Source organism: Ambystoma mexicanum, chromosome 14 (genome assembly GCF_040938575.1).
Source record: "Ambystoma mexicanum isolate Mex_15411 chromosome 14, UKY_AmexF1_1, whole genome shotgun sequence".
Classification (NCBI taxonomy): Eukaryota; Metazoa; Chordata; class Amphibia; order Caudata; family Ambystomatidae; genus Ambystoma; species Ambystoma mexicanum.
Window position 1 is genome coordinate 618,891,017 of NC_090940.1, and position 21,796 is coordinate 618,912,812.

A 21,796-nucleotide genomic window follows, 5' to 3' on the forward strand; every position below is an offset into this window, starting at 1 on the left:
ATGCAAGTGTATTGTAGCACAGGCTGATTTATTTTGTGTTTCAGAGCAGCTCCTGGTGTTTTATGGTAAGTTTTAAAAATTCTTTTATGCAAAATTGTTGATCTTCATGCTTTTATTATGATTGTGCAGTAAGGCATATGCTGTCCTTATTTGATTTGTGCCATGTTTGTGCTTTTAACCCTTTATTTTTGATGGATAATCATGGGGCTGGACGAGCGCTCTCCTTTTGTCATGGTTGGCAGGTCTTCTGAATACAAATCATTTTTGATGGTGTGGATTATTCGATTTTGCCTTATGCTGAGGTACTGAGCCACTTCAGTATCATTCATGGAGTGTGTGCGGTGCCTATAGCTGTAACGCCACTCTGCTCTTTGTTTAGATGTTGCAGACATCTGGCGGAGTGCGAGGCGTCCTTCCTCTAACAGTCATGAAGGTGTTGGCCTCCCAGGCATGCCACGGTTGGTAATATTTATAAAGTGTTGTGTTTACACTCCGCACAGTACATTTGCAATCGACCAGTCGCAAATGAATTTGGATTGCAATTCATGGAAGATAAAACAATCACTTGGGAGGTGTGACACAATCTAGACATTGATACATTAGAGGTCCTGACATTTGTGGCCAGCAAAGTTAGAGCTTTTATAGTTGGACACATATGAGTGAGTGGTGAATAGGTAGGCTGGGTAGATGGTTGCATTGAGAATGGAGTGGTGACGGTTGGTGGTGTAATGTTCTAGTGCTGGCTAGGCTACAAATCTGAGATAGTGGTGATGGGTAGCGAAATAGTGGAATGAAAGTTTAGTGCAGGGGCAGAGTGGAATGTAGCTTGGAGCTACTGCAGGCACAGGACATTTATTTATTTAATACTTTTTGTTGTAAATCTGCAGGTAGAACTCATTGATCACTAGAGATGAGAAAAAAATAATCGGAGCATAAGTCTCACCCCTTTGCAGAGCACCTTCCACCCCTGAGTTCAATATCTTTTGAGAGTACAAAGGTTCCCCACCTCTTCTCAAGAAAAAGTCAATACATTTGAAATCCCAAGTTGTCTTGCTCTTCTATATTGTCCACAGCCGTGCGGCTCTATATCTAGATGGGCATATTAGACCATCATTTTCCTCTAGCGTGTATTGTAGGAACGCTATCCTGTAGCCATGAAGACAGTGATCTTTTCATCAACTAACATATTCCACAATCCTGGATACATGTGGATGAGTCCAGCATCAGCTTAGATTTCCATGGAGCATCAGTTTGCTTTCTTTGCTTCCAGCAGTAGTGTAAGATCAGATCTCCTACATCTCTAGGCGCAGTAACTTGTGCCTTTGTGGAAGTACTGAATTGTGACTATTGTATTTCACAAACCAACTCCTGCCAGTAATTCGGCAGCCTGGGGTCGCTCCACAGATATGGATAAAGGAGCACCCACACCGTCTCCTGCATGTACCAGATTCTCGATGCAGCCTAGTAGATATCGTGCATAAACTGGATTTATGGCCTGTTCCTTATTTCATGCACACCTGAGATGATGGGGTCCATGGAAACAGGAAGACATCAGCCCCCCTTTGACATTTGGTCCCTGATGTGCTTTGCACGTTTGGTAGAATGGCTTTGTTAGACTGCACAGGGTCTCTGAATCTTGGGGTGCAAAATCAAGTTTCCCAGTGAGATACCTGTGATGGTGATCTAGTTCTCACCATTTCTTTTCAGATCTAGGATTGATCCATTTTGTTTGGAATCCAAGCTGAGACACATGACAATTTCAGGGACCCCTTGACCCTTCCCTTTTTAGATGCCATCAAGATAGATTTAGTCACTCTGGAACTACTACCTTTCCAACTGTATCTCAGTAATTCCTTCTTGCAGTTCTAAAGCTCTTCCTCATGGGACTGGAGGACCTGGAACAAGACAAGAGGATACAGCAAAATGGTAATCTTTAAAGCTGTAATCCTCCGAAACAGGATATTGCTACTGGGAACGTGTAAGATCCTACTACTATGCAATGGCGAGTTCCGTGAGTACTCATGGAGGGTATTTATGAATTATTTGCCCAGGCAAGTTACACTACTTAATAGGCCCTCAAGTCTCCAGCTCGTCCGTAGCACATTTCCCCGTTGGAGATTTTTGTTGCCAAAGATGAGGTAACAGTGGGGCGAGAATTATGTTTTGGTAATGTTTAGCTGTGGCATATATATAATATATATATATATATAATATATATGAGAGAGAGAGAGAGAGAGAGAGAGAGAGAGAGAGATCAAATGCTATGTATAGGCTGACATCTAGTGGAAGCTGCGGAGTATTACAGTTGTTGTTTTCGAAACTCGAAAAGGGACGTCAACAGGGCGTGCCAGTAATACTATACCTAGTGTGATGTCTGCTGTACCCATTCCACCATGGTGAGCAGACAATTACCACTGAGGTCCATTTCGGCTAATGCCATTTGCTTATGAATTTATCGATGTGGTGGAAGATAGCGCCATCGGACGAATTCAAGATTCGACTGACCCTTTTGGCCTTGGAAGGCTGCACTGAGCCCAGGCTCTTACAGTAGGGAGAGTAGGGGGCGGTCATTGTACAATGCATTTTCCCACCCATTCCCTTTCTCGCCTGGCTGCCTTTCCCAAACATGGATAGAACACCATTTTAAATTCTGCCCCATGTGTAATAAAGAATTCCAGTGGATAGACAAACTCAGAGTGTGCAACTTGTGTCTGAACCACGACCACAACGAGGGGCATTGTCGAGCCTGCAAGCTCTTCAAAACGAAGACTGTAAAACCAGCCGCTGGGCCCATCACACAATGCATGCTGAGGCCGCCATTGACGTGGAAGGAGCGTCCAGTGATGGTAGCGTCGCCGTCTTTTCGGACGGCGAGGGCGACAGTTAACAGTCTGGTTCCCAAGTGCAGGCCCTTGACCCTAAGAGACAGGCCGGCAGCTCTTACGGGGACGACACCGGGCGGCAAGAGCACTTCCACTAACCTCTCCACTTAACACTCATCCTGGGGCGATGAGTTGACGCTGTTGACCAAACGCCCAAGTACGGCGTCAATGCGGAGGTCTGCAGAAGCTCTGTCCTCTGGGCACTCGAGGTCCCGATCACCCAATGACAGGCCCTGGAAACCGAAAGACGCCGCCCCTAAAACATCGACTTAGCGCTGAACGTCGGCATACAAGGCAGCGGTTCGTCCCACTACCGAAAGTCGACATCATTTGTCACAATAGGCTGTAGGGTCGAAAAACATGTCCCTGAGAGCCTGCTTAAGGCTACTCGCACCAAGAAACACTCCTCCAAGAGTTCTAGAGTTAAGGACACGTCTCATAAGGACAAGTCTACCCCTTCTAGGGAAACACTCTCTGTCCCACAGGAGGAGGGTTCTTTAACTGAAGCTTTACAGAACAAGGCACAATCCATACCCCAGGGCCATTTTACACCCTTATGACAAGTCCCTGTCCCCCAGTACCCTGGTGTCATTCCTAGTTCAGCCCAATGGACTGCATAAGACATAGACAGGGTCATGACAAGAAGGACCTTCATGGCCAATTTCTTTGAAATAAACCCCCAGGCTTACCAAAACTTTCAATGTACACCTACTACTGAGGTTTCCAGCTCCCAGCCTCCAGCTTCATGGCCTGTTTCATGGCACGCTTCAGGCTCCCAGCACCCAGCTAAAAGAGCTCGTCCATACAGACACCAAAGGTGATAATGAAGACTATCAGCAATCTGATCATTGTTATGATGATGACGAGGAAGCAGAGGTGTACACCCTGGCCTCGCAAATTCATCAGGACTCACCAGTGGCCGATTCGCAAGTTGATAATCAGCCTCTCCATAGTGACATGTTAATCAAAGCAGCTGAACACTTTGCTATCCAGACATAAGAAACACAGCTGGACAAGGACTTTGTGGAGGACATTTTGGGAGACAAAGAAGCTGCCACTCAATTCATCCCAATTTTACAGTCTGTCCAAATAAGGGTTCAGCAATCCCGCAGTAAACCCGCAGATAAAGAAACTTTTCCGCCTAGTGCCGTCTGACCCGCTCTACATCATGGGCCAGCTTAAGCCAGATTCGCTCGTGGTGACAACTACCCGTAAAAGAGCAGGGACACCACTAGCCTCTACAGAGGCTCCCCCAGATAAGGAGAGCAAGAAGCTCTATGACATGGGGAGGAAGGTATCGACTTTGGCAGCTTTTATGGCTAGAATCGCCAACAATTCTACACTGTTGGTAAGTTATAATTGCCATAAATAGGATGAAATAACTATCGAATTTTTAAAGTCTCAACTAGCCCTGGTAGCAGCTGAAGGCAAAGCTACTTTCAGCTGCATTCTCAAAAATAACCTTGACGCTGCCAATAATGCGGGCTGAATTATCGCTGAAGGAACCATAATCAAGTGCCACGCTTGGCTACGCCAGTCTGGCTTTAAGCTTGAGACCCAGGCAACGTTACTGAACATGCTAGTGGAACCGACAGTCTTATTCGGAAAAGCAGTAGAGGATGCCCTAAAGTGGGCCAAAGAGGAATACGACACCCTGAAGTCTCTTTGGCAACTGACTAATAAACCACCTGGCCAGAGAGGCAGGAACAATTTTTGCCGTTTTCACGGCAAAAATTCCCAGAGATGCTCCAGTTACGCACAAGGTCAAAATTCTTCCTGGAATAACAACCAAGGTCAAGCATGACAGGGTTACCAGAGAGGCCAGAGGCGATCCTGCGGCCGGGGGAAATCCTCCTCATCTAGAAGTGGAGGAACACCTCCCACAGAATGACAGCCTGCTACAGGTCCCCTCCCATGCCTCCCCAGTAGGGGATGGATTTCACATTTCACCCACGCATGGGAGAGAATAACCACGGACAAGTGGGTGCTATCGACAGTAGCTGGAGGTTATTGTGTGGAGCTCATCCAAAGACCATCAAACCATCCCCTGCGCCAGAGAAAGTCAACAAAGGAAGAACAGCTCATCCTTCTCAAAGAGGTCAACGCGCTGCTTCTCAAGGACGCCATAGAGATTGTGCCACCCAACGAGGTAAACAAGGGTATTCAACCTACTTCCTTGTGCCAAAAAGAAATCTATCTATGCACCCAGTGTTAGACTTACACCCTGCAAGCACTTATGTAAAGCCACAAAAATTCTGCATGACAACGCTACAAGAAGTATTCCCCCTGCTAAAGCGGGGAGATTACATGGCAACACTGGATATGAAAGATGCCTATTTTCATATTTCATTGTTCCCAGTGCACAGAAAACTCTTGTGTTTCAAGATAGCAACCAGCACTACCAATTCAAGGTGCTACCCTTTGGAAAAGTGTCTGCTAGAAGGGTATTCACCAAGGTACTGGCGGTGGTGGCAGCACACCTGCGTAGGGAGGCAATACCGCTACCTGGACGACTGGCTGATCACAGGGGAATCACCCCTTCTTTGCAAACAAAACATGCAAAGAACCATACACCTTCTCTTCCAATTGGGCTTCTCAATAAACAAGAAAAAGTCATGTCTTGTACCAAACGCAACAAAACAGTTCCTTGGAGCTGCCTTAGACACAAAAGCAGGCTTGGCCTTTCCATCCATGGAAAGAGTTCAGAACATGCTTCGGCAAATACCTCAGTATCACTCCGGTCGCCAGATAAGCGTACACAAAGCAATGCGTTTACTAGGCATGATGGCGTCGTGCATATACCTGGTCCCACACGCACGTCTGCACATGCGCCCCATGCAGGAGTTTTTGGCGAAACAGTGGTCTCAGGCAAGTGGTTGATGGGATGATCTAGTGGTCGTTTCGCCAACACAAGTTCAAAACCTACGCTGGTGGACAAAGGAGAACCTGTTAAAGGGAAAACCCTTCCACGATCCGGAAGCGCAAGCGATCGTTAGATCACACTCTGGGTGGGGGGGGGGCTCATTACCTTCACCACATAGCACATGGTCTCTGGACTCACGGCACAGAACCACATCAACCTGCTGGAACTACTAGCAGTATTCAAAGAGCTTCAAGCATTCGAAGCACAGCTGACGAACCAGTAATTTCAAATTCTAACAGACAGCACCACTACAATGTTCTATGTGAACAAATAGGGTGCACACACTCTCCAAGTCTGTCCGAACTGGAGATGGGCACTCAAACGGGGGATGTCTCTATCCTCCCAACATGTTCCAGGGGTACTCAACACTCTAGCAGACATCCCCCTACCAGAGGAACACGAGTGGCAACTAGACTCAAGTGTCGTAGTCCACATCTTCTCTCAGTGGGGTTACCCCACGCTAGACTTGTTTGCTACAGGAGTAAACAAGCAATGCCCAGACTGCATGTCCAGGTTCCCCCAACCAAACTCCAAGGGGAACGCCCTATGGATGAACTGGTCAGGGAAATTTGCTTACGCTCCCCCCCCCCCCAACTCCCTTAATGAGCAGGATAGTGAATAAGATTCACAGAGAACAAATGACGCTCATCCTAGTTGCTCCCATGTGGGCAAGATAGCCATAGTTTCCACATCTGCGCAAACTGGCGATGTGCGATCCCATCAGACGCCCGTGTCAGACGAACCTATTGACCCAACATGGGGGGGATAGCAGTGCATTCTCAACCACACTCAATGAACTTGGCAGCATGGCTCCTGAAGTCATAGAGTTTGGCCATCTTAATCTACCACAGGTGTGTATGGATATCCTCAAGGAGGCACGAAAAACAAACATAAGACACTGTTATTTCGACAAGTGGAGGAGATTTGTAATTTGGTGCCAGTCTAAACAAATAAACCCCATAGAATGTACTCCATCCCACATTCTAAATGATATGCTCCACTTGTTAGACTCAGGGTTAGTATTCAACTCCATAAAGGTCCACCTGGTGGCTTTATCAGCGTACACCACCTCTCAAAGTAATGTATCGTGGTGGAAAATTCCAGTCATTAAGGCATTCATGGAGGGGGTAAAGAGACTCCACCCTCCAATTTCAAACCCACCGCCAGGCTGGCATCTCAGTGTTGTACTCGCTAAGCTCATGGGCCACCATTCGGGCCTATGCATAAGTCAAGTCTTAAACACCTGACATACAAGACTGCCTTCTTAGTGGCTCTTACTTCCATAAGAAGAGTCAGTGAATTGCAAGCTTTGTCAGTGCAGGACCCTTTCTTTATCATTCATAAAGACAAATTGGTTGTATGTAGTCATCTGAGGTTCTCTCCTAAATTAATTTCCAAATTCCACGTGAATCCATTGAGCTACTGGCCTTCTTTCAGAATCCAACTAGCTCAGCTGAGGTAAAACTCCACACATTGGATGTGAGGAGGGCAGTCCTTTACTATGTAAACAAGACCAGACCACTAAGGAAAACAGACCAGCTGCTTGTCTACGTAGCACCATGCAGAGAGGGGAAACCGCATTTCCAAGAATGCCATCTCCAGATGGATAGTCAGATGCATACAACCGTGCTATTCATTATCAAACAAAACACAGCCTTTCACACCAAGAGCTCACTGCACAAGGAGCACAGGAGCTACTTTGGCCTTTATCGCAAATGTCCCCTTAGACAGCATTTGCAAAGCCGCTACATGGAGCTCAGTACACAATTTCACTCAGTACTACTGCATTGACACCCATTCCAAAGCAGATACACAGGTGGGACAAGCTGTTCTAAAACATCTGTTTGCCACTGCTCCTTCTCACAACCCACCACCTTCTCCTAACACTGCTCCCTAATCTATGCCTAGCATGTGATCTAAGCAGATTCCACAAGCCTCTGAAGGGATACTTTACTCACCATAATTGTATTTCTGATGCTTGTATCTGCTTAGATTCACATTCGTCCACCTTCCTCCCCTGAGAGAAGGTGCATAGATGTTTTATGAGCTTTTCTGATAGTTATCTGGTTGGATACACCTGTACTCATGATACACTTAATGCTACCTCAAGTCGGAAACAAAACAATCTGAGGGACCTTGACGCAAGCAGGACCATGGTTACAGCAGACGTCACACTCTGGATAGTATTACTGGCACACCCTGGCGACATCCCTTTTTCGAGTTTCGAAAACAACAACTGTAATATTCTACAGCTTCTACTAGATTTCGGCCTATGCATAGCATGTGAATGTAAACAGATACAAGCATCAGAAATACGATTATGGTGATTTACCGGTATGGCGCACTGCCAATGTACTGCCTTTTAGTAACTCCATAAACAATATGGTCGGGTGCAATGACCATGATGAAAGTTACTGTGCGATGCTCTCATTAACACTGCATCCCAGTAACACACAGGGGGTGCATTCAGGTTGTTTCTGTGTAAATCTGATCAAGAAGACCATTCGACTACTGTTATTGTGTGTTGATGTTTCTGGAGCTGCTAAACAGTGGTGATCACACATGCGCCAGTGAATGCAAATATTTCACTGTTAACAACATGTTTATCTGGTGATCCTCAAGCACAGTGAAAGCTGGATGTGATCTCAAACATGTTGTCATCTTTAGCAGTAGTGACTGGTCTTTGTACAATTAATGTGTCTAATCTGTCCTATGTCATTGTCTCTTCATCAATAAAAATCATTAAAGAAAAGTTTTACAGTCTGGAGGGCAAGTAGGATCATGGGAGTCCTCCTTCCCTGTAAAATGTCTATTAAATGCATAGTTTATCAGGCATGTCTTCTTTGCCTATCTGTACCCAAACATACCTGACTGCCCATTAGCCACAGTTCCCTGAAACTGGGTTTCTAAGATGGTGGCAAGAGTTTTTGTGAAAGACATGGCAACTAGGTTGACAGTCTATACTATGTGTAAAGCCAAGCACCCTTCCTAGGTTTTGATATGGCTATGACTACAACCTCACTTAGCCAGGTGCTGGAAATTCATTATATAGCATGACTAGGGGACACAGCAGACTTGAGAAGAAATGCCTTGTTGGTCAGTCGTGAAGCCATTGGACCATGGATATTTAGTCAGTGTTATGGAACTGTCCTCAAGAAACTCTTCCTTTCGAATGGATTGATTTTCAATATCCAGCTTCAGCTGCTTTGGAATGTTTTTTTCGCCATATGGTGCTGTGCGTCGATGCAATCGACTCGATGTCCCCCGTCTCGAGGATGATGTAATCGAGGGCATAAAAAGCACGCGTAGCGCCCGTTGGCTTCAGTTCCGTTTTTCCGAGTAATCTTACGCTTCGAGAACTACGGCACGCTTCAGTATTTCCTTGTGAAATAACATTTCGTCTTCAACACCGACTACCCCGAAGACTGGGTTTAAGAAGTGTCAAGACTGCGAATCCAAGATGTCGCTGACCGATCTGCATCAAGTATGCTTGTGGTGTCTCAGTGTGGGGCACAAGACCTCGGCCTGTACAAAATGTCAGTCGATGACCGGAAAAGCTCTGAAGGAGCAAAAGGGGATGTTGGCGCTAGGTAGAGTCCCTAAGAAATCCCTGTCGAAGAAACCTTCTGACGATGTGAGAGGTGACTCTCCTCAAAGAAAGAAGGCAAAAAGGTCCAGGTCAAGGAGTGGTTCCCACCAGTCATCTAGGAAGTTGAAAAAGAGACACCATAATACCTCGACACAATGAGAAATTGAGGGATCCTTCGAGTCAAAAGACAAGTCGAGGTTGTCAAGATCTGAGGTCCATGAAGATTATTATACCTCCGTCCCCAAGTACCAGTCGGAGAAGAGCTATCAACTCGCTGACCGATTATTGAGGCCACAGGTGGTAGGCAGGAACAGAAAACACCGGGTCCCGGATGGCTGTAAGGGATAGAGAAGGGTTAGCAGGCAGGTACAAGGAAACTACTATAAGCACAAAATGGTAGACCGAAAGAACACCTACCCTAGGGGTATCCGGTGGCAGCTTGAAACCTAAGTGTTCTGCCTGAAGGAGTGGAGAGCAAGGTAGGAGGGTCCTCGGTGATGGGGAAGTATCACCTAGGAGGCAATACTTAGTTCCCAGTGCAAGTACCTGAGTGAGGTAGGAAGCAAGGCGTCCAGGAAGCAATCCACAGGTCTTGAAGAGTTCAAGTGAGACAATCCAAAATAACCAAATCCAGAGGGCAAAAACCAAAGAGTAAGGGACAAATCCAATAATGAGATAATCCAGAGGCAAAACAAGGTCAGGAATCCAGGAAATCCAGAAAACAGGAGTACGAGGAGCACAGAAACGCTTCTCGCCGAAGGAACAGCTGAGAAGCACTGACTGAGCGGGCTGGAGCTCTCATAGGGTTCTTCCGGGTCACGTGACTGCCCTCCTGGTCACGTGACCGCTAATAGGTTCATGTGACCTTCTCTTGCGAAGCGCTGTGCCCAATGAGCTCCCGCGATGAATGAAGGAGCTTCTGCGTGCCTGCAGACGCCAGGGTAAACCCCAACGTGATTGGGGAAGCAGGTGCCAGGGACGCCACGGCATGCAGCGTGCTCTCGGAGGCCGTGCGGGCATAGGAGCGGATGTGATCCGCGCTGCCGAGATACCGCCAGACCAGGTGAATGGGAGGAGTTCCGGGGTCCATGCTGTTGCGAGGAGTGCATGACAGAGGTCGACGACGCCATCAACCACAGCTGCGCCATCAAAGCCAGTGGGCCCATCGGCACCAGTGACGCCATCGAAGTTGAAAACATCTTCCTCAAAGTTAACTCCTCTGGCATCAGGTTCGAAATTTCCAAAACCTTTGGCGCCATTACCTGAAAAAAGCTTCACTCCTTTACCAAGAATGGATTTCTTGAAGTCTCTGACCTGTATTTATGAGGACAGTGAGCCACTTGATAATGCAGTTTGGTTTGCAGTATGGCACACCAAATGTCCCACGTAACTTCATTTCAGAAGAGTCCAGACTGAAAGATCTCTAAGAGAATTTGCAGACAGCCAAAGGAGTTGCCACTTCACCAGAACTAGAATTTTGAAAGCCTGAGTCAGATGAACATGCAGATGCCTCGTACAGGCAGTTGATGACCAAGGTAGTGGATTACCTGGAATGGAGCAGACCTGCCCTCCCTTGTAAACATGATGCGCTTACATAGATCCTTGATAAAGGTGCTCAAAAGGATCTCATTTTACCGTTCCACATTGTTCTTCAGAACAGAGTAAGTGCCAATTGAGAAGCACCAGAGTCAAGTCTGCCAGTGAATAAGAACTTGACAAGAAAATACCGTCTATCAAGTAGCGACCCCAGATACTTATAGAAAAACACCCTACCCCCAGAAAGTCTGGTGGTGAAGACATCAACCACTACCTCAAAACATGCAGTCTATCCAACCATCCCACCGGATAGGGATGAGGAAAGGGTAGATGCTTGGTCCAGAAAGATATTTTCTGATGGGAGCATGGCGCTTAAATCAGCCAACTCCACATGTGCCTTGGCAAAGTTTTCATACTCTCTATGGGACTGCATTACTATGGTGGCTGAGCATATTGCTGAAGGGGAGGAAAGAGACGGTTTCTTAGCCATTGTTAAGGATGGCAAGGAAGCCATGTGCGAGTCTCTTCAGTCAGGTCTGGATTCTGCTGACAGCATAAGCAGAGCCATGGCGGCAAGCACCGTAATTCGCAGATTTGCGTGGTTAAAGAAGTCTGGATTTGCACCGGATGTGCAGTCTGGACACCTTAACATGACTTTTGACGGGTCTCACCTTTTTGGCAGCAAGGCTGACGAAAGCCTTGAGATGCTGCAGACCTCAAAGGCGGCAGGCAAATCGTTGGGTGCCGCTATTAGGTAGCCTCAGCCTTTTCACCCCAGTGGACCGTCTTGGAGGGGTAGATCCTTTCGCTACTACTCCTCAGTTAGTAGAGTCAGAGCAATGGCTGGTCAAAGAGGCCAAAGAAGATTCCCTCGGTGTGGACGAGGGAGAGGTGCAAAGCAGGCATCATTACCAACAGCCACTGCTTCAGCCGTCACAACACCCCAGTGGGAGGCAGACTGTCTCAGCATCTGAAAGAATGGTGAGACATTACTTCGGATGCTTGGGGCATTAGAAACCATAGCCCAAGGTTACTCCCTTCCCTTCATTCAGAGACCTCAGAACCATCCACCAGGCCATTATTTGAAGGTTCCAGATCCGCTCCTTGTGCAGGAAATGTTGGTCCTGCTAGAGAAAGGTGCTATGGAGCCAGCACCTGTAGCGTAGAAGAACAAAGGATGATACTCTCCATAGTTCCTAATCCCCAAGAAGGACGGAGGACTGAGACCCATTTTGAACTTGAGATACTCTAACAAGTTCCTGAGAAAGGACAGGTTCAAGACGGTCACCCTTTCTCAGATCCTTCAGGCCCTCCAACTCCAGGATTGGATGGTGTCATTGGACCTTCAGGATACTTACTTTCATGTGCCTATCCATCACAAGCACAGAAAGTAGCTGAGGTTCGCCGTTGTCGGTTCTCATTATCAGTTTCGACTTCTGCCATTCAGGCTGACCTCCGCCCCGAGGACTTTCACCAAACTGATGTTGTTGGTGGCAGCGAATCTCGGGAGAGGGGGGATTCTACCGCTACCTGGATGATTGGCTGATCAGGGCGCATTCTTCTGAACAAGTTTGGGATCATCTCAATGTCACCTGCCACTCTCTTCACAGCCTGGGCTTCTCCCTCAATTACAAGAAGTCCCATATGACACATCTCAAAAGCTCTGTGTATCGGGGCTGTACTGGATACATCCTTGGGAAAGAGCTTGCCACCCGAGGTGAGGGCTCAAGACATTCTGCAGATGGTCTCCAAGTTTCAGAGTGCTTAGCATCTCCCGGCCTTCGACTTTTTGAGGTTGCTTGGCCTCGTGGCATCCTGCATTTTTCTGGTGCCAGAGGCTCGCTTGAGAAAGAGAACCCTTCAATGGGCTCTTGGGACACAATTGTCTAATTTCTCAGGCAACATGTCAGACCTACTTCAGGTTCCAAGCAGGGTTGGACAGGATCTCCTGTGGTGGGCCTGCGAGGACAACATTCTGGAAGGAGAACCTTTTTGGCAACCATGGCCGGAGATAACAGAGCGGTGACGGACGCATCACTCACGGGGTGGGGAGCGCACACCAACGATCTGACATTCAGCGGTCGTTGGTCTCCATCGGAGTCCAGATTACCCATCAATCTTTTGGAGCTTAGAGCAATCAGACTTGCGCTGAAGACTTTTCTGCTCTCGGTACGGGGAAAGAATGTTCTGATAATGACGGACAACACAGTGGCCATGTACTGCCTCAACAAGAGAGTTGGTGTAGGGTCACTACCGCTGTGTAGAGAGGAAATGCAGCTCTGGTTCTGGGCAATACAAAAAGGAATCTCTCTATCGGCAGTTCACCTAGCCAGAGAGGAGAACATGGCGGCGGATGCTCTGAGCAGGCAGAGCACAATTTCCCACGAGTGAGAACTAGCTCAGGAAGGCCTTCAAAAGATCTTCCCCCTTTGGGGAACCCCTCAAGGTGATCTGTTTGCGACCAGTGTCGAACGGAAGTGCAAACTGTATTGCTCCAGGGAATTTCCCCCAAGAGGAGCTCTCGGAGACGAGTTTGTGGTGTACTGGGAGTTTCCACTCCTGTGCGAGTTTCCTCCAGTCCCCGTCATTCCTCACATGATCAGGAGGTTGAGAAAGTTTGTGAAACAAATGATCCTAATTGCCCCAGATTGGGCCAGGAGGATGCGGTACCGGACCTTGTGATCATGTCCATCTGCCCTCACATACGTCTTCCGCAAAGAGAGGACCTTCTCACGCGAGAGGAGGGTTTGGCTCCCCATCCAGAGGTAAGACTCTCAGCCTTCACCCATGGTTTCTGAGAGGCTGAGATGCAAGGATTGTGACCTCTCGGATGACGTAATGGAGATTTTGCTTTCGGCCAGAAGACCAGCAACAAAGTCTTTGTACCACTGCCGTTGGAACAAATTCTGCAGCTGGTGCAGGGACAAGAATATGGACCCTTTGCTTTGCAAAACACAGGAGGTGTTATCTTTTCTACTGTACCTAGCCAATCTGGGGCTCCAGGTTGGGACCATTAAAGGTTGTTTGGCAGCGCTATCCATCTTCAAGCGCTCGTCTGAAGAAACTTCATATTTTAAGATAACTTTGGTTATGCAGTTTCTGAAGGGGCTCACTAATCTGTTCTCTCCATCTTCCTTTCAGGTTCCTGTTTGGGACCTCATTCTGGTGCTAACATTTCTTAGGTGCTCACCATTTGAACCTCTAGATTCATGTCCCTTGAGGTTACTAACTTTCAAGACCATCTTGTTGGTAGCACTAACTTCAGTCCGTAGAGTGAGGGAGTGCAGGCACTATCCTCAAAACCTCCCTTTACAGTGTTTCACAAGAACAAGGTCATCCTGAGGGTTAAGCCTCCATTTTTGCAAAAGGTAATATCAGACTTTCATTTAGGACAAAGGATTGTTACCCACTTTCTATCCTCCATCCTGGCAAGGAAGAGGAGAGGTTGCACAGGCTTGATCCACATAGGGCTCTGAGATTCTACATTTCAAGGTTATCAAAACTTTGTCTGGACGACCAACTATTTATAGGTTATACAGGTCATAGACTGGGCCAGGCTGTGACAAAGCAAACCTTTTCCAGATGGATTATTCTAGCAATTTCAGAATGCTACAGGCTGGCAGGCAAGGACCCTCTTGAGGGCCCGTTCCACTAGGGGCAGGGCTACCCCCTCTGGTTTGCAAAGAGGTATTCCTATTAAAAACATTTGTGAGGCAGCTACGTGGTCCACAATACACACTTTCACTAAGCATTACTGCCTTGATTCTACCCTAAAATGTCAACTGTGTGGGGATCCTCTTGCTTCGTAGACACCTTGGGAATGGTCACAATGAAAACTACAAGCGGCATGTCTCAGGAAATAATCACTTCAAATATTTCATTTTATAAAAAAGGGCTTAGACTGGGTTAGACAGATCAGTTCAGGAAGCTCTGCGAAAATCGCATATTTTATGATTTCATAAAAATGATTTAGCAATACATATATAATAAATCAAAACAATTAAAAAAAACTTTTCAAATGTATCCGGTATTTAGGCAAGTAGCAATGCATAAAACATATATCCAAGATACAAAAAAAGTATAAAGTGCATTTCAACTCTTTCTACATTCACATTTTTAGGTTATTTCTCTTATATTGAACAAATCCCTATTTACAGAGCCTATAGTTTTAGGTGCCAGTAAAGTATTTGCAAATTCATACAGTACACTCATTTATCACAAAATTCATATCAGACAGTCGTTTGTCAACTAAAGGTTGTTCAGAGGTACATCTCCTCGAGTTCTTACATAGAACTTCCCTTACCTTAGTTTCGACCGAGCAACATATAGGGCTGCAATAGCACTGATGCCCGTCTTCCTCAGGACTGGACTGTCATTAACAAGTAGTGTTAAAAATCTCCACAAACCCCTTCACGCAGAGTCTTTATCGTTATCTAAAAAAAATACATAAAACCAATTAAAATATTTTACTATTTTGCAAAACCTACTGTCCAATGACCATCAACACCTGCCAAGTGCTCCTATTTGTATATATAGAGCAAACAACGTACCGTTAGTCCATTTTTGAATGCCCGATCAGCTCAATCTCTGCCCTCAATTTGGGTCAGTGCAGCCAATAAAATCCTGCAAACAAACAACCTACAAAGGGGGGGGGAGAATGTAACCCTCTTTATATTGGTACTCGTGGTGCCATGAAGTGCTGTCCAATATCGGTGAGAAAGACTACATATCTCTGGTGTCTAGTCATGTAACCGCTTCGAGTTTGCCCCCAAATGATTCCATGGGCTAATCTCTTCGCAGGTTCAAACATTTTATTCAGTGGGCATCATCTGTAATTGAGAGTGGGTGTCCATTCTGTGTTTCCACGGGTGTGAGGGGTTGACCGCAGGGCCATGTGCTGCCATCTGCTATGTGATGCAGGTCCTGGTGAGGCGTTGGAAGGACCAGGTAATCCTCACCCTACCACAGACAAGGGGCAGGGATTCACCATATGGTGCCCACATATGAGGGCACTGTGCTTTTACGTGAACTGCCTCACACTTGGCAGGCAGCGTAATCCTGTATTACCCTAGGCACACAGGTATGTCCAAGATATCAGTGTCAGGAATTCATACTGAAAAAGGTAGAGACCTTAGACGTGAGTGCTTTAGTCCACCACATAACCCAGTAACTCACCCACTGACCTTGAGTGCTCAAGCTAGCCTCGTAGAACTGCTGAGAAGAGAGTTTCTGTGCAAGCAGTCTGCTCCATTGTCACGTTGATGCAGAGATTGTTTCCAAGATGGGGGCATTGCCACTTTAGTCTCCCATGATGCCAGGTCCGGTATGCAAAGTGAATAGTTACAGGTGCACACACGTTATTTCCACCAATCTCTGCAGACTAGTAATAATGCCACACAGAAGTTTCAACTTGTCACAGGGGCAGCTCACGGGAAGGAACCCGAGTGCTTTAAAAAGGGACGTCTCCCCCAACCCCCCCATTTGTGTGGGTGTTTGGTGGATGGGGCAGTGTGAGTTTAGTGGCAGTTGGAGAAGGGCAAGGCTGGAGGTAGATGTGTGGGGAGGAGACCGGATAAGCAGAGACAGTAGCTGTGAATTGAGCATCAAAGGCGGTGGTAGTGAATAGAGCTGTGGAGGTGGTAAAGAGAGCAGCAGAGGTGGGAGTGGTTATGCGAGTAGGCAAAGAGGTGGTGAAGAGAAAAGTGGAGGAAGAGAGAGGAGCATGAAATAAAGAGGCAAACTCATACCCCGTGCCAATAGGATGTGCAAGTGAGCTTGGAGGGGGCACAAGTATGGGGAAACACATTGATGCATGAGGACTTAGCTCACAGTGAAGGAGAAATATTCTGTAGGAACGAGCCACAATCGGGGTGCGAGGAGTACAGCAAGATTGGGCTGGTGGCCTATAGGACCAGGACGCCTCACAGGGAACTAGAGCTCAGCCTAAGGGGCCTCCAAGCCAGACTGGCCTTTGGTCTCCACACAAACTATAACTGTGCGTAACTTGACACCCTAGGAACTGAACTGCATCAGGTGGACCAAAAACAAGTCAAGAGACTTAAGTGATGCCATGAAGGGACAATTATTTTTTACTCCCAAACTTTGAATACCTCATGAGATCACCATTCTGACTGCTTACTTGAATTAAAAGATTAGCTGACTTTAAAAAAATAAAAAGAAAATAAAAATAAAAAAGATTCTGCGTAAAGCATTTGTTTGAACTCCAAGCTGGTTTGTGTCCTTTGTCGCGACAGTGGACAGTAACATATCCAACAGTTTAGATGGTAAAAAGATGTATCTGAATAATGAGTATATGTGTCTGTGTGTAATATAATTGTATATATAATATTATTGAGGTTTATTGGAGAGTATTAGTTACCAGACCATGTTAGGTAGCTTGAAGTACTATGCATGAGTTGAGAGCTTGATAGAGAGCCCCTACATGTGTTCCTTGATAGGATCTACAGGATGAAGGGCACTACATGGCAGGCACCATGGGGAGCGGCAATTCACTGTGGAAGGGACTAGCATTGTGACTCCACATTCAATGACGCTGGTGTCTGGAAGGCATGCTATTGTTGCTTATGGTTCTAAATGTGTTGGCAATGACTTGCTGTGTGATGGAGAATGAGACCTAGAAGGGTAACCTGAGTCTTCCTAGGAAGGCAGTTTAGGGGGAGAAGGGATTGCATCATTCCATAAAGATGAGGCCCTATTTATTCACATTAGACCTGCTTTAAAAGTCTACAGGAAACCTATAATGGCTCTGTTATCATTGGATAGTTTTTGGGATAGTTTTAGTTTCTTTATTAGGAGGACATGTTTGCCCTTTGTGCCTGGCTTTTCTTATAGAACTGCAGTCATGACCTGTCAGCATGGCAAATGCTTCACCTCTCACCCATTAAATATGTTGTTGTCTCGCTTGCAAATGCCATTGTGCTTAAGGCTGTGTCTTTTTTCAGGTGCTATAAAATTCAACGCACGACTAAGTGTAGAGGAATGCTGCTGCCTCATGAAGAGCCTGTCTGGCTGCAGGTTGCCCTTCCAGTGTGCCCATGGAAGACCTTCCATCCTTCCTCTGGCAGATGTGGACCATCTGGAGCTACAGAAAGAGGTATTACTGATCTATAAATTGCAACATATAGTAAGGAGGCACATCCAATATAGCATAGACTGAACAGGTGAACAGCAACATGGCCAGTTTAGATGTTTTCCTAAAGAAGAGAGTAGACTGATTGGAGCTGGGAGTGAAATGGGAAGATGGCTGAGCAGCATAGAAAGCTGCACCATTTTATTTATTGCTAATTTGTACAAGTGCCAATTTCAAAACAAAGTTACTTTGTGGTGCCCCAGTAGGGAAAGGAGAATCAGGGGTAAACAAATGTATATAAAGGACGGTTGCAATTATCATTAGCATGCCTTGTGTGAGGGTGTAGTAGTAAGAGTCGGACACAAGGGTGGCATGTTGATTGGCAAATAACAAAAATGGGGAGGGAGGGAGTTTGAGGAAATCATAACTGACCCTGTCTCTATGAAACTGTGTCAGAATGTCCAAAGTAAAGTTCACCGTCCTGTGCCCGAATCCTAACCTATCCCCTACAAGCTAAACTAAACATAAGGTGAAAAGGGAAATGTCCCTTTGCTGTCCACCTGCAGCCCAGCTTTGTAGCTCAGAACAAAAGTTCCAAAAAGGTGTAGAAGAGCAAACAAATGTTCCACAAGATTTGAGGTGTTGATTCCCTTTCCCTAGAGTCTTTCCAGCTTGATCCAAAATTGTCTGTGTCTTCAATGGTCAAGATAGGTCCTATCTTTACTTGATAGGCCTGACTCCCAGGCCCTGCGACAAGGAAGGATGGCCTGCACACCTTTTTCCAATCAGTCTTCAGGTCCCAGACCCTTTGTAAGCAGACCCAGCTCCCAGGTACTGCGACTAGGAAGAATAGCCTGGTTCTCTCTCCCAGGCTGTGCTGCAGGTCCCTGAAACTTTCCGAGCAGGTCCTGCTCCCAGAATGCGATGTAGAAAAATATGAAGTACTGTGACGTGGAAGAATAACCCAATTCTCTCTCTGAAGCTGTACTGAGGGGTCCCGATCCTTTTCTCAGTACCCTCTCCTTGGGCCACTCTGCTGCCAAGTAGGGTACTCGACTATCTCATTCTCTCCATCTTCTCTCTCGGACTACACTTCCACCCACAGCCTTGGTTTACTCTCCGGCCAAGGTCTCTGAGTGTCACTTGTGCATGTAAGCTTCGTATTCCTCTTTATTACTGTTCGTGGTGCACTTACCCAGCATGGGTCATAGACCCCTTCACTTGGTTAATCTCACAGTCCCTTTATCTGATTTCTCTTCAAGCCACAGCCTTGGTTTACTCCCCTGCCAAGGTCTGTAAGTACGACTTGTATGCCACTGCTAATCTTTTGGTGCCACTTAAAGCTTCTAGGCCCTGTGGTCGCCCTTCCTTCTGAGCCTTGGTTCTCAGCTGATATTGGTAGACTTCGCCTGGCCCGAAGGCAAGCTGAACGGAAGTAGCGCATAGCCTACTGTCCCATAGCTTGTCTTGCGCTGCGCAAAGCACCTGCTTTATATAAGCATGCGATCATACAAGCCAAATGTTCATATTTTGCTTCTCGTGTGGAAGTTTCTGTAAATTCCCCCAAGTAACTTTTTTGAATTGTTTCAGTCCCTCTCCTCCTTTCCCTCCACTAACCAAGTGATCCCTTCGCAAAGACTCGGTGACTCGCTTTCCACATTCTTTGATGATAAAATCGCTATTAGACAGAAAATCGCCAGCCAGTAGGTCCTGCTGGTTCTGTCAGCAGATGTTACGTTCCATTGGCAGTCTCCATGTTTGGTCCGCTTTCCTAGTCTTTCAGGAATCTGATGTTATTCGAGCTACTCTTAATAGGAAATCGGCCTCCCCTGCAGACCCTATTCCGCTCAGTATTCTTAAAACCATCATCTCTGCAATTGCACCCGCAGTCACCACTGCTGTCAATTTGCCTTTCTAGAATATGCACGTTCCGGCCATACTCAAGCATACTTCGATTATCCCTCTTCTCAAAAAACCTAATTTGGATCCTTCTATTTCCTCTAACTTTCGTCCTATCTCTCTTCTTTCATTTCCTATGAAATTTATGGAAGCTTTGGTTACTCCTCCTCTTCTGTGCACCTTTCTGCAGGACTGTTTTTTTATTTATTTATTTTTTTACCCTTTCTATTCTGGTTTTTGGCTTGGCCGGGGAACGTAATCAGCCCTGGTGTCTGCAGTTGATGATTTGGCCCAGATTGTGGAACAGGGTGGTATTGGGGCCTTGATCCTGCTGGACCTTTTTGCCATATTTGACACTGTGGACAATGGCATCCTCATGGAGAGGCTGTCATTAGCTGGTGTCTCTGGCCCGGTCCTGGACTGGTTTGGGGTCATTTCTTTCTGGTCATTTTCAGTATCTTTCTCTCCTTTTGTCTCAGCTCTAGGTTTCTCACTTGTGGTGTGCACCAAGTTTCTGCTCTCTCCCCTCTTTTTAATCTTTATATTCAGCCATTTGTCAAACTAATTCACTCCTTTGGGTTTCTGTGTTTCTCATATGCGGATGATCTTGGTGCAGCTTGGTCTTTCTCTTCTGGCCACTACTGAGCGGCGGTGTTCCTGTCTTTCTGCGGCCCATCTTTGGATAGGTAAAAATTGGCTTTGCCTCAATTGTGAAACAATTGAGGTTCTTATAGTCGGCTCTGCTCCTTAATCTTCAGAGTGGTCCTCAGCCTTCTGGCCTGCCAAACTTATCCCCCTGCCTTCCCCTTCTTTCGTTGTTATAAACTTGGGCATAAAGTCTGTTCACTATAAACTGTGCATTCTCTGCAAGGTTTTACCCTACTCTCCCCCCACCCCCTCCGCTTTGTGGTTGTTTCTTCTTTAACATCTGAATCTTTGGACTATTGTAACTCGCTTCTTTTAGCTCAACCTGCTTTTCTTCTCCAGCGATAGCAAATTCTCTAAAATTCTGCAGCCAGGCTGGCCACTGGTACTGCTAGTTATTACTCTGTTTCTCCTATTCTGAATGGTTTGCATTGGTTGCCTGTGGCCAAACTGGTCAAGTTCAAGGCTCTTTGCATTGTCCATCGGGCCTTCGACAGAACAGGGCTCGAGTGTCTGCAAGTTAAATTGGGTCAGTATGTTCCCCTCCTTCCATGCGCTCCTCTACTGCCTTGTGGATCCTAGTTCCCCACTTCAAATATTCCCGTCTGGGAGGTTGCTCTTTCTCTGTGGCCGGGGCTCAGTTATGGAACTCTACCCCGCTGTCCCTTCATGATATTGTTGACCATCTGTCCTTCAGGCGTGCCCTGAAGACCTTTCTGCTCACAGCTTTGCTTGCTTCCTCCTCGCTGGTTCCCTTTACAGTTTCTGCTTCATTAGTGCCATGATGCACTAGCTGGTGGAGGTTGCGCTTAAGAAATGTATTTAATGGTTTAGGTCTACTTGATCGAAAATGTTTGACCTTTTCCAATTTGATCAAATTTGTTTTGCTTGTTTTCTTGCTCTAAAATAAGGGGGGAGACCCCCACACCGCCCACTTCCATCCACCTTAACCTATTCCCTTACCCCACTCATATAGATATATATATATATATCTATCTATCTATATCTATATATGAAAAAGAAAGCAAACACGGAGCGCATGGTCCTGTCTCTTAAGAAGTTGCACTCCCATCACAAACGATATCCAGAAATATCCTGCAACAATTGCTTGTCCAAAGATCCAACCAGGGAAAACCAACAGCGAACGACTATGCTGCAACAGTTTGCTTTTTTAAAAAGTTCACATTTTAATTCTATAATCTTTACAATAAAAAACGGCTTCCCAGTGGCAG

At 46.4% G+C, this 21,796-nt stretch overlaps 1 protein-coding gene across 5 annotated transcripts in view; it reads left to right on the plus strand.

Moving 5' to 3' along the window:
- MLH3 (mutL homolog 3) overlaps positions 1-21,796 on the plus strand; it is a 252,031-nt gene that overhangs the window by 138,972 nt on the left and 91,263 nt on the right. For 3 of the 5 annotated variants that reach the window (XM_069638056.1, XM_069638055.1, XM_069638057.1), the window contains 2 exons: positions 380-458; positions 17,893-18,044. In XM_069638056.1, coding sequence (XP_069494157.1) covers positions 380-458; positions 17,893-18,044 — 231 coding nt within the window. Of the gene's footprint in view, positions 1-379; positions 459-17,892; positions 18,045-21,796 lie in introns of those variants that run through there. The other 2 variants (XR_011283805.1, XM_069638058.1) reach the window with 2 other exon arrangements.